Source organism: Lissotriton vulgaris, chromosome 12, assembly GCF_964263255.1.
Source record: "Lissotriton vulgaris chromosome 12, aLisVul1.2, whole genome shotgun sequence".
Lineage (NCBI taxonomy): Eukaryota > Metazoa > Chordata > Amphibia > Caudata > Salamandridae > Lissotriton > Lissotriton vulgaris.
This window is the reverse complement of record NC_141700.1, coordinates 575,249,136-575,262,130: the sequence shown is the minus strand read 5'-3', so window position 1 is coordinate 575,262,130 and position 12,995 is coordinate 575,249,136. Positions and strand designations below refer to the sequence as shown.

General features: G+C 40.1%; 1 protein-coding gene across 3 annotated transcripts in view; it reads left to right on the top strand.

Annotated features, from left to right (window-relative positions):
* The window catches only part of LOC147677778 (fatty acyl-CoA hydrolase precursor, medium chain-like), a 356,692-nt gene that overhangs the window by 137,618 nt on the left and 206,079 nt on the right, over window positions 1-12,995 (top strand). For all 3 annotated transcript variants that reach the window (XM_086945437.1, XM_086945438.1, XM_086945436.1), the window contains 2 exons: window positions 10,113-10,266; window positions 11,505-11,618. In XM_086945437.1, the coding sequence (XP_086801563.1) occupies window positions 10,113-10,266; window positions 11,505-11,618 (268 nt within the window). The remainder of the gene's footprint in view (window positions 1-10,112; window positions 10,267-11,504; window positions 11,619-12,995) is intronic.

The window sequence follows — 12,995 nt, the reverse complement described above, 5'->3', positions numbered from 1 at the left end:
GTAGCAGAAGGCAAATATTACTGAAATATTTTCTTATTTTTATATATAATGGCAGGCACATAATGCGATACTCTTTTGTGTCAAGACATGGCAAGCTTCCAAAATAAATTTTATGTGTTTTGTGTTTTTTGATATTTGAATGTACTCTTCTGGCTCATGTCCTTTTTGTGTGAAATTTCAAAATTGTTTCTCAGCATATTTTTATTTTATTTCTACACCTAAACTACTTTCAACCATTCTCATTATTTAGATTTAGCAGTAAACCCTTTTATGCACCTTCCTTCTCCACTACTTGCACAAGTGCTCCTTAGGTGACATTCCTCTCTGTGAAGGTTCTGCTTTTTTGTAGCTAGCCATACAGTAGTTGCTAAACCAACTCATCCATGAGTTAACATGCTAAAAGAAGGTGATGCAGTAAATGTAAATAGAAGTGTCTCCATTTTGATGTGAAATCCCATCCATGCATTTTCCACCCATCATCTTTTTGTTATCTCTAGCACCAGGGGCTGAGAATCTCTTGTGCACCTCACCCATCAAATTCCACACCTTCTACCATCCTCCTGGAGAGCATACCCTTTTCCCCAAAGAACTAACTGATCTAATATCACGGTTCTCTGTGACAGACACTAAAGACGTGTTCCTGGGTGACCTCAATATCCCCTGGAACGGCCCAGAAGACTCCACTGTCCAGAACCTATCCAACCTACTTGAAATATATAACCTCAAACAACTCTGCAATAAACCAACTCACATCAAAGGTGCAACACTGGATGCGATCATTACCAACAATGAACTGATCTCTCTCAGAGAGATTTCTCCCATTGACTGGTCCGACCACCCCCTCATTCTGTTCAAGATTAATGCACTTGTCAGCCACCAACCTATTTGTGATGACAAGCCTAAACACTGGACTAGAAACATCAAAGAAGTCCCTTTATCCAAACTTGAATCCAGGATTCATGCCCATCTTCAACTCCAACCCTCATCATTGACGGTCAATGACCTCACTACACACTTTATCTAAAAAATGACCGAGGTTTTAGACCAAGCAGCTCCACTCAAACTCAACAATTGAGGCGAACCAAATTAAAACCCTGGTTTAATGTGGAGCTGAATGAGGAAAGGGGTCATCTCAGACAAACCGAAAGGTCTTAGAGACTAAACCCCTCGACCTTACACCTAGCGCAACTTAGATCTACTAGGCAGGCTTACAAAAAACAAATTTTCTGTGAAAAGGCGTCTTTCTTCTGCAGCCAACTATATCTGGTGAAAAACAGACCGAGAGAACTCTTCAACATTGTCAAAAGCCAAACAAACTGCACTCCCTCTCAAGAAATCAAAGCCACCAATGAGCGATGTGAAGAAATTGCCACCTTCTTCACTGATAAAGTCTCAAAAATTGATCAATCCTTCGTCCATCCAGAAACAACCAGGCCTGCCTCCAGCTAAAAAAACAATGCACATTCGTCCGACTTTGAACCAATGTCGTAAAATGAGGTCTTCAGTATAATTTCTAACCTAAAACCTTCCTCCCACACTATGGACTCCATCCCTTCCACAATTATAAAAGAACTCAACCACACCATTTCCCCTTTCTGGAAAAATCATCAACGCCTCTCCCACCTCAGGCTGTGTCCCAGACTGCCTTCAACTTGGACAAATCACACCCATTCTCAGGAAACCAGGGGCAGATCCTAATGATCTTAACAACCTCAGACCTATCTCCAACCTCCCATTCCTTGCAAAAACATTGGTGAAATGTGTTCTCCACCAACTCAAGAAACACATTGATGAGCTCAACCTTCTCAACATCCTTCAATCAGGATTCAGAAAAGGCTGTAACACGGAAACAGCTATTCTCAACTTCTCTGAAGATATTCACAAGACTTTTGATGAAGGTGATGCCTGCCTACTCATCCTTATTGACCTATCTGTGGCATTCGACACAGTAAATCATCCAGCGCTTCTGGAGACCTTGTCAAAGCGCTCCTGCATCAATGGCACAGTACTAAAATGGTTCACCTCCTTCCTTCAAAACCACTCGCAACAAATTAAAATCAACTTCTGTCTCTCAAAGCCAACAAGGCTCGATCCTCTCCCTGTCCCTCTTCAATCTCTTCATGGAGCCCTACACAATCATCTTGAAAAAAGCTGGAGTGAATTACCACCTTTACGCTGATGACACCAAAATCTATTTCAAAATCAAGTCTCCAGCGACATCCAACACCTCAATACCACGCTAACCGTGATCCAAACTTGGTTCAACGTCAATCACTTAAAGCTCAATCCAGCTAAAAAAGGAACTAATCCTATTCTCTCCAAAAAGCAACCATCGTCCAATCCAAGAGTGGCTTAAGAATCTGGTCGCCCTAAACTGCCCCACCGTCCTATCTGACTCAGTTAAGTCTCTAGGCATCACACTTGACAAGAACTTATCTATGGAGGGCCACATCAAAAACTCAGCAAAAAGTGCTCTTTTTGAAACCTTTTCTTCCCCATGATGACCTCAAGACAGTAGTCCAATCCCTAGTTCTCTCTAAAATTGACTACATGAACGCCATCCTAACAGGGACTCCAAAAGCTCACCTAGCCCCTCTAAGAGCAGTGTTGAACATGGCCGCTCAACTCGTATCTGGAGTAAAAAAATTGAACACATCCCTCCAGCTCTCAACTCCCTCAACTGGCTTCCCATGGAAGGGAGGTGTATCTACAAGCAGGACTGTATCACACACAAAACCCTTCACTCTCCGGCCCCCAACTACCTGAACAACAAACTGGTAAGAGCAGGTCAATCCAGAACTCTGAGAAGCTCCAACTCACTCCTTCTTATTCCTCTGAAACTGAAAAAGAAAACCACACAATACCGATCGTTTTCTGGCAATGCTCCCAGGATGGGGAACGCTCTCCCTAGAGTCCTCTTATGCAACCCCTCCTTCTCCTGTTTCAAAAGGGACCTCAAACTCCATCTCCTTAACAAATACTTTCCTGAACAACGTCAACTAACCTAGACTTCATTATTCCGAGTTTACTCCTCTCTCTTGACATTCAAGGATAGTTGGTGACCGGACTGTGTTAACCACCTTATTTTTCATGCTGTATTCTTTTTATCCCTGGTTTGCTTCCTCACTGCCTGCATATGATGTAATGCACTTTCCGTCTTTTTTATTTTTTTTACCGGATGTATGTAAAGCGCTCTGATACCTACGGCTCACGCTAGCGCTATATAACACTTTTAAAATAAAATAAATAAAAATGCGAAGGAAACCAGTGGCGGCTGCAACAAACAAAAATTGGTGAGGCGGGTGGAGGGGGCGCAGAGGGAAGCGTGGTGGGGGATTCCAATAACAATGAAAAAAAGAGGAAAACGTACCTGAAGCTGCTGGCCTCCTTCCTCGTCACACCTCATGTTCTTCTGGGCTGGTTTGTTGTTCTGCTCAGGCACAGGGGTCTGTGCTATTTCTTCAATACAGCTGTTCAATACGGCTGATTTGGAGAAACCTAAGTGTGCATGATTGTTTGGCCATCCTGAGACGGCTGGTCAAGCACACATGCCCACTTAGAATTGCACCAACCCAGTCCTCCTCCCCCTCCCATGGCCCCGGCCGTGCCCCTCCCTATTATGATTGTTTTATTATCAAAATAAAACAATGATGATATATCATGTAATTTTTCAGTTGCTGGCTCTGAGCCATTGGGGCAATGTTCCTCCACTATTACAGAGGAGTCACACCTGAAGGAGACCCCCTTCAAGCTCCCATGTTGGGCTGCAGGGAAACAGCTACCCTGTAGCTAGAGGGTTTATTGCATGACATTGCATGCTGTGTGATCTAGCCTCACTGAAATCAATTCTGAAAGCAACTGGCTCTTGAAGACTCTGGCTTCTTTCAGTGTAATTAGTGCTGGTGGTGCAATTGAGCCTCCGAGTACTGATTACAGCAGGAGATGCACCATTTAAAATGGGGAATCTCCACTTTCCATTGGTACCTGTTCCTAGTATATTCATGCTGAGGGATCGCCTTAGTAGAGGGTGGCCACCAACCAGGGATGTATCCATCAGACACAGCTAGATATATTTTGACTTGGGAGTGCCCTCCTCCAAAGTCAATTTCTCTGGCCACTACCAAGCTCTGTCCAGTTTGTCTGCCCTTACTAGGGGTGCAGATTGGAAGTTTTTCCTCAGTTTACCCACCCCAGGGAGGTAGAAAGCTCTGCTGGATATCAGAGATTTTCCTTTGTCAGAAACGTTGTGAATGGCCAGACCATATTGGCCTCAAGCCGTGCCACTCCACCTCACTGGGTACAGAATGGGACATAACACTCTAGTGTGACTGCTGAGCAGTGAAGCGAGCATAACTAGACACCAGGAACAATTGTTTTAAATTATGTATGGGTGTGGCCTGGCCTGCATTGTTATTGAGGTGCACTGCCCCACCCAGGGGCCCACACAGTCTGCGTTTTTACCACCTATCTTTCGCATCCAAACTTGCCAAAAGCTCTGCTACACCCATAGACTTTTTGGCATTATCGAGGTAGGGGCTTACCCCTATTGGCTTACGTCCACAACTCTTCACCCCAGGCATATCAACAGTCTTTTAACCTCGGGGGCAGGTTGGGGGTTACCGCTCAAATCTGCCCATTCAGAGTGACATAAAGTAAAAATAAAATTCAAATAATAATCCCGGTTGTCTAGTAGTGCTATAACTGGGGTTGACATAGGCCACTGTCTCCATCCTTGGGGCACCAACAGTCTGTGCCCCCTGGGGGTGAAGGTTTACTCCCATAATGCACCCTAGGTGAACAGAAATCCCAAATAGACACAAGGTAAATTTAGATAGAGGAGTGCCTGGGTTTTACTATAGTCTTTCTTTCCAGCAGCGTGTGAGTAAATTAGTTGTTGTCTGGGCCATCAACAGATTAGACCATACTTCAGTATTTCTATCCTCCATTGCTCAAAACAGCAGCTGACCAAAACTGTTGTCATGTGAAGATCACATTGTCAGTGCATTGGCTTTACATGGCCATGGTTTTGGTCCCTTTTTGTCTGGTACAATAGACTCACTCACATGAGAACACTACCGTTTTTATCAGGGGGAGAGGTCGAATGGATCTGTTTTTAATGGGAAAAGTGATCCCACAAATTCTGGAACTTTCATAGAAATGTGAGGAAATTCCATGTTCTAACTTAAAGTTTGGCATTTGTAGGTCATTCTGCATAAAAGATATAAAGTACAGTCAATCGCGCAAGCCACACCATTGTATTTTCCTGTTGATCTGTAGGTTTTGGTAAAGGCTAGAGCCAGTACATTTCCAGGAGGGATAGTGTACTATCCACATAGCAGAAGATGCCCTATGGAAAAGGGTACACAGACAAAATATCGATTTTTTAATATCGATAAGCAAAAATATCGAAGTTTTAATATCGATATACAGAAATATCGAAGGTAAGTAATATCGACAGTCTAAATATCGATATTGGTATGATATCAGTAATATCGAAGTTGTAAATATCGATGTTAATAATATCGAAATTAATAACTTTGATGTTACTAATATCTATTTTTAAATAAATTTAGTGTATATTATATTGTATTAATTATGTTTTAATATTTTTTTTAATGTTATTTTATTAAATATTGTGTTTTACTACTGTAGCGGGTTGTGGGTTTATAGGGGAATAGGGTGGGAAGTAATTTAATTATGTTAAATTAATTATTAATTATTAGGAATTATTAATTAATTAATTGAGAATTAATTTTAAATTATTTTAATTAATTTATTAATTGATAAATATGTTCTGTAGCGGGTTATGGGTTTATAGGGGAATAGGGTGGGAAGTAATTTAATAATAATTAATTAATTGATATATGTTTGTACATATTTTAAATAATTAATTTGTAATTAATTTCTATTAATTAGTTAATTAATTATTATAATTTTTTATCATATTTATAATTATTAATTAGTTGGTAATTAATTATTATTAATTATTTAATTAAATTAATTAAAGTAATTTTTATATATATTATTTATTGTTATTAATTAATTAATTGTGCAAAATAATATTAATTATTAAATTAAATTAATTACAGCAAATGTGCTAATATATTTATTTTATTGTTATTGTTAATTAATAATTAATTGGTAATTAAATAATATTAATTAATTGTGGGTACAGGGGTATTTTTAGGGTTCAGGGTCAGTTTTCAGGTCATGGGTACAGGGGTATTTTTAGGGTTCAGGGTCAGTTTTCAGTTCATGGGTAAAGGGGTATTTTTAGGGTTCAGGGTCAGTTTTCAGTTCATGGGTAAAGGGGTATTTTTAGGGTTCAGGGTCAGTTTTCAGTTCATGGGTAAAGGGGTATTTTTAGGGTTCAGGGTCAGTTTTCAGTTCATGGGTAAAGGGGTATTTTTAGGGTTCAGGGTCAGTTTTCAGTTCATGGGTAAAGGGGTATTTTTAGGGTTCAGGGTCAGTTTTCAGTTTTTGGGTAAAGGGTTATTTTTAGGGTTCAGGGTCAGTTTTCAGTTCATGGGTACAGGGGTATTTTTAGGGTTCAGGGTCAGTTTTCAGTTCATGGGTAAAGGAGTATTTTTAGGGTTCAGGGTCAGTTTTCAGTTCATGGGTAAAGGGGTATTTTTAGGGTTCTGGGTCAGTTTTCAGTTCATGGGTAAAGGGGTATTTTTAGGGTTCAGGGTCAGTTTTCAGTTTGTGGGTAAAGGGGTATTTTTAGGGTTCAGGGTCAGTTTTCAGTTTGTGGGTAAAGGGGTATTTTTAGGGTTCAGGGTCAGTTTTCAGTTCATGGGTAAAGGGGTATTTTTAGGGTTCTGGGTCAGTTTTCAGTTCATGGGTAAAGGGGTATTTTTAGGGTTCAGGGTCAGTTTTCAGTTTGTGGGTAAAGGGGTATTTTTAGGGTTCAGGGTCAGTTTTCAGTTTGTGGGTAAAGGGGTATTTTTAGGGTTCAGGGTCAGTTTTCAGTTCATGGGTAAAGGGGTATTTTTAGGGTTCAGGGTCAGTTTTCAGTTCATGGGTAAAGGGGTATTTTTAGGGTTCAGTGTCAGTTTTCAGTATTTGGGTTAAGGGGTATTTTTAGGGTTCTGGGTCAGTTTTGGGTTTTTGGGGTACAGTCGTACAGGGTAAAAATTAAATAAATTTAAATTAAATCAATTAAATGAAATTATAAAATATAAAATTACATTAAATTATTACGTTTTTAATTTATTTTAAATGTATATGTATTAGTTTTAATTTTTTTATTATGTTTTAATATTTTTATTTAATATTTGTAAAATTATATGTATTTTATAATTATTTTAACATTATTATTAATACATTTAAAAAAACGATATTTTTAATTCCGATATTTTTGTACTACGATATTATTTTTTCGATATTTTTGTACTTACCTTGTTAGGGATAGGATTCCGATATTTTTGACTTCGATATTTTTGTCCCGATATTTTTGTAGGTCGATATTTTTGATTTCGATATTTAGTCAGACATTCATGGAAAAGACAGCTCAAACCCTTTTAATAGGCACTAACTATTCTGGGCAACAGGCTTACCCACACACATGGCACCATTTTTATTGGGAGACAAGTGGGAACATTAGTGGCAGGACTTCTGTCATTACCCTCAATGTCCCTAAATTCAGCCACAGAAAGGTATGAAAATGCTCTCTTTTGTATCAAATTTTTAGACTTGCAGGGTATTCTTGAGGCAAATAGTGTGGGATTCACGCAAGTTACAGCACTCTAGACTTCACCGACCTGTAGTTTTCAGAAATGTCTTTGGTTGGTAGGTTTGATGCTGGGCAACCCTGTAATAAATTACAGCAGGCAACCACAACAAAAATGCTGTCCTATCAAAACATTATTTCCTCTCTTCACATGGTCGGTTTTCCGGCCTGTTAGTCCTGACAGCCTTAAGGGGATCTTCACCAAACATTTTGCCTGTTTGCCTCACCCTTTTGCCGATTTCATTTTGTTGGCCTTAGGACTCTGAACCCTTTACCACTGCCAACCCGTGCTAAAGTGCATGTGCTTCTCCCCTAAAACATGGGTTGGTTGACTGTCCACAATTGGCATATTTCATTTATCTAGAAGTCCCTCATAGAGTGAACATGTGTCCAGGGCCTGTAAATTAAATGCTACTAGTGGGCCTGCAGCACTGATTATGCCACCCACGTAAATAGCACTTTCAATATGTCTCAGACCTGCCACTGCAGAGCCTGTATGTGCACTTTTACTGCCAGGTTGACTTGGCATTTTATACCCTGTGCCAAGCCATAACATCCACTTTTATTACATATGTCACCCCTAAGGTAGGCCCTAGGTAGCCCATAGGGCAGAGTACTGTTTAACTAAAAGGTAGGACATGTACTGTTAGGTTTTGCATGTCCTGGTATTGAAAAACACTCAATTTAGTTTCTCAATATTGTGAGGCATACCCCGCTCAAAGGTTGACATTGGGAATTCTTCATTACACTTATCAGCTGTAATTCTTGATTGAGGAGGAATGCCTGTGTCATTGTCATATCACTGGAATGTTAATGATAAATCCCCTTTGCTGGCATAGTTGAATTTATCATTACTATTTTAGAAATGCCACTTTTAGAAATATGGCATTGTTCTACTTTCAGCTCTGTGTGCCTGCTGCCTGTCTCCAATACATGTCTGGGGTTGGTGACAGCTGGACTTTGTGCATTCCCTCTAGACGGCCACGCACAAAGGAAGATGAGGTGTGACTGAGTGGCCATCCACATCCTGATGGGTCATCCTGGGCAGGATGGGAGGGAGGAGCTGACACTTGCACCTAAATAGGCAGTGCCTGTCCCCACACAAAGGACTGCATACTCCCCAGTAATGAGTCTGGACCCAGAGTGGGGAGGTTGGACCTCTGTGCACCTTGAAGCTTGTAAGTCACCACTTTAAAGGCACAGCTGGGTATATGTACTGGAGATCTGACACCACCAGAATCAGACACCACTGGACCTGTGAAAAAACTCTGCCAGGAGAAAGAACTACTGTGCTGCTGCAAGGTCTTCCACTCTGCTGAACTGCTTCTCTGGGTGAACTACTATTCTGCTGTACTGTGTGGCTGCCTGCTACCCTCTTCCCTGCTGAGAAAGAACAGGACACACTTACTGGAACCAATAGTGATCTGCAAGGGCACGCTATCTTGCTGTTTTAAGACTCAGGGATATCAAAGTTTTAATCCTTGCTCCTGTGCCTGGACCAATGGAAATGGATCCAGGTGCTTGCTGCAGAGGAACCGATGCATCCTTTACTGCCTGAAGCAGAATGGAGTCATCGCCACTGTTGTGGGAATAGAACCGGCTCGTGGCACTTGGAACCAACACATCACCATCGGATCCGACACATCAGAACCACCACATCTCTTCCGCTACAGTGAGAGATGATCAATGATCTCCTTGACTGTGAGGAGAAACCCGGCGCATCTGCTTCTAAACCAACGGAACAGGTATATCGCCATCAATATGTGTAGAATATCAACACATCACCTTGACTGCTGGGTCGACACAGACGCTGCACCCTGCATTTCGCTGCTGTGACGAGGATGAAGGTACTTTTGTTCAGCGGGCCTTTAGTGGTTCCTGGTCCTGTCCCGCACTCCATCACAGTTGGCCTGAACTTCTGACTTTACCTCGGCCCAGCGCGACCAGATAACCTCCATCAGCGCTTATTGGTTCTAAACGCTATTCTTACCTTTAATCTTTAAAAATGTATAACTCGACTTTTACTTATTGGATTTTTGTCATTTTGGTCTTGTTTAATTTATAAAATAATAACCTATTGTTCTAAACTAGTGTGGAGTCTTTTACTTGTGTTTACACTGTTTTACGGTTGACAGAGCAAAGTCAATGGAATTTCCGCTGAATACACGAAATATAGGGAAATAACATATTTTTCATTGAATTGATTTTTGTATGTTTCCTTGTAGAAAGCTGTCCATCGTTTCAACAATAAATGGGTGATGCAATAACCTAGACAGCAGTTATCCCAGACAGAAATTCAGGGACTACTGAGAACAATACACAAATTTCTCAATAATGTAATGATGACTGATTGTACCTAACGTATTGCTTTATTTAATAGTACTGGTGATGAACATGCTCGTGGTAACTGGGGATTCCTGGATCAAGTGGCTGCTCTGCAGTGGATCCAGGAAAACATTGAACCATTTGGAGGGGATCCAGAGTCTGTCACCATATTTGGAGAATCTGCTGGAGGAATCAGTGTTTCTGCCTTGGCAAGTTTCATTTGTTAAAACTCAATTCACAGATACTGTCTTCACCCTATGAACCTACTCTATCCCGGAGGCTCACTGATATAATCATATCTATATAAAAAATAAGGTTTTGATATATTGTTGGGTGATAAACAGAAATCTTCCCATTTGTTTAAGGTGTGCTAAATCCGGAGGAAAAAGGGGCAGAAAATGTACATATGTAATATTTGAATCAACATCTGCATCAGAGCCTCAATAGCCTGATTCTGAGTTGGATGGTAAATTGGGATCTCTTGAAAGCACCTGTTTGCGTAGGGGTCTCAATTCTGAGATTTGTGGTTAACACCTTACCCCTCTAGTTTAACACTGCTAAAGGCTGTTGAGTCATAACTTCTCAAATATACCAGGAAAAAAATTGTTGCATTCAAATATATGCAGAGATAGGCATTGAAAAAGCCAACTTTTAATGTAATTCTCATTCTCCTGAGGAAATCCCAAAATATGAGACGTTTGCCACACTCAGGACATACCTCATATCACAGTATCAGTATTTCCTGGGTGTGGTAAATGCTTAATTGTCTCCCCACCCACTCATAATGATGCCGTAATAGTATATGAACAGCCTCAATGAAATGTGATCTAAGAGACATGTGCTCTGTTTGTTGTATGCATCATAAAATGTTTCTAAAATGAATGTTATCTCGCTTAAACACTACCAATCTATTGTATTATGGGTAATGTGTTGCACAGCCATAATGGGTTTAGGTGCCAGGCACAAAGCTATATGTTACATTTTATTCTGGGGACATTTTTGGTAAAGCTATCAGTTAGTGTTTTGAGCTAATATGATATTTGAAAGATCTTTGAAGTGGTAATCTGTTTTTTAAGAAGCAAAATATTAAGACTGCCATTATGAGAGGTCTGAAGTAATCTCCCCGCCACCGGAAATGCTGATACCAGGGGTCCGAGAAATACCTGGGTTGAAAAAATACCATAGATTACATGTTTTTGAGGAATAACATTTCAGAGTCTCTGGTTCCATGCCATTCCCTCATCCTTCCCCTTTTTATGGTTGACAGCTATTTATCCATAATGAACAGGTGAGCATTATCAGTCATTTATGTAAATGATCAAATGGAAAGCGACAACATTACCGTTTGAGTAGCCTCTAATGTACGTAGCACATCTGAAAAGGTCATAGATGTGAGCTTTTGATCAACTGGGCATTTTGGGTGGCTTACATGTGCCTTTTTCTTCAGGCGTTATCCCCGCTGTCCAAGGGATTATTTCACAGGGCCATTTCTGAGAGTGGAGTATCCATAATGCCAGGAGTTATTTGCACTAATCAAGAAGGGCTAGTTGCCATTAATAAGGTAAGCTAATATTTAATTTCCGTTTGAATTCTCAAATAATTTTCTTAATTTAGTGCTCATTTATATATTCAAAATACCCAGACAATGACAATAAATGTACCTTTTATAACATGCCTGTCACATGTGTAATCTCTGCACCTAGGGGTGGGTTGCAGCCCTTTGTCACATGACAAGAATCTGGAGTAAAAATAAGCATCAGTGCCTTTCCAACTATGACAGCACATCCTGGGGTTGACTGTTGTGAAAGGGATGGTTTCAGTAACTTTCTATCTCAGAGTGTAGTACATCTCCTGTGTCATCTGTAACAAGAGAATCACTCATGCCCTATCACCAGGAACTACTGGGAACGCAAAAGGGACAAAATAACCTTTGACAAAATGCCATGACCTTGATGGACATCCCACCCAAGCAATGGCAAACTATGAAAAGCACAAGAAAGCCAGTTTTCTTGTGAGATAACCCAAAGTCCACTAACTCTCTGGATATTTTATTGTTAAATGTATGACAAAAGTAAGCCTAAGGTGTCTGTAGCCAGACCTAAAATGGACGAAAAGTCAAGTTAAGACTTGTTGCGATGCACACAATGAATGGGTATAGTTCTGAATCACTGAAAGAAATATAAACTAATATGAGGCTAACTTAACCCCCCCCTGAAATAATGACACGTGGTTATGTAAAGTAAAGACAAAAAATAAAATACTTAAAATGGGATATGCAATGATGGAGGAACACAATTCAATTTTAGTTAAAGTGTGAAACTTCGAATAGATAAAGTAAAAACAATGTACACTGTTGGTTGGATTTATGACTGCAGGGTGTCTTAAATCATTTTACTTATGTACAACATTAGACCACAATCACATAATATTGAGCATGAACAAATTTTACTCAGGGGGTGGTAAATTGGTGTAGTTTCCATGTGAAAAATGTGAAACACCCACAAACTAAAGAGTTTGGCACCAATTAACAAAGGTAAACTGAGAGGAAAGTCGAAATTTACGACTTTCGGTATTCACAGAGGCCATTTATTATTGTAGGACATTTACGAGTAGTAAACGGCCTTTGTGAATGCTGCAAGTCGTAAAGTTCGATTTTAAGTATTCAAAAAGGACATTTCCGAGTAGTAATTGCCATTTGTGAATACCGAAAGTTGTAAAGTTCGACTTTCTTCTCAGTTCACCTTTGATTCATCTTTGTGAGTCGGGGACAAAGTGTATATTCTCAAACTGCTCACCAAAGTGGAAGGGGCACTCCCAAAATGCATGGGGGGCATGCAAAGAGGTTTCTCTATGGGCAACTATGTTCCCACTACACAAAGCTGGAGGCATATCATCATGTATAACTGTACACTACGTACAATTACATCCTGAGGTATAT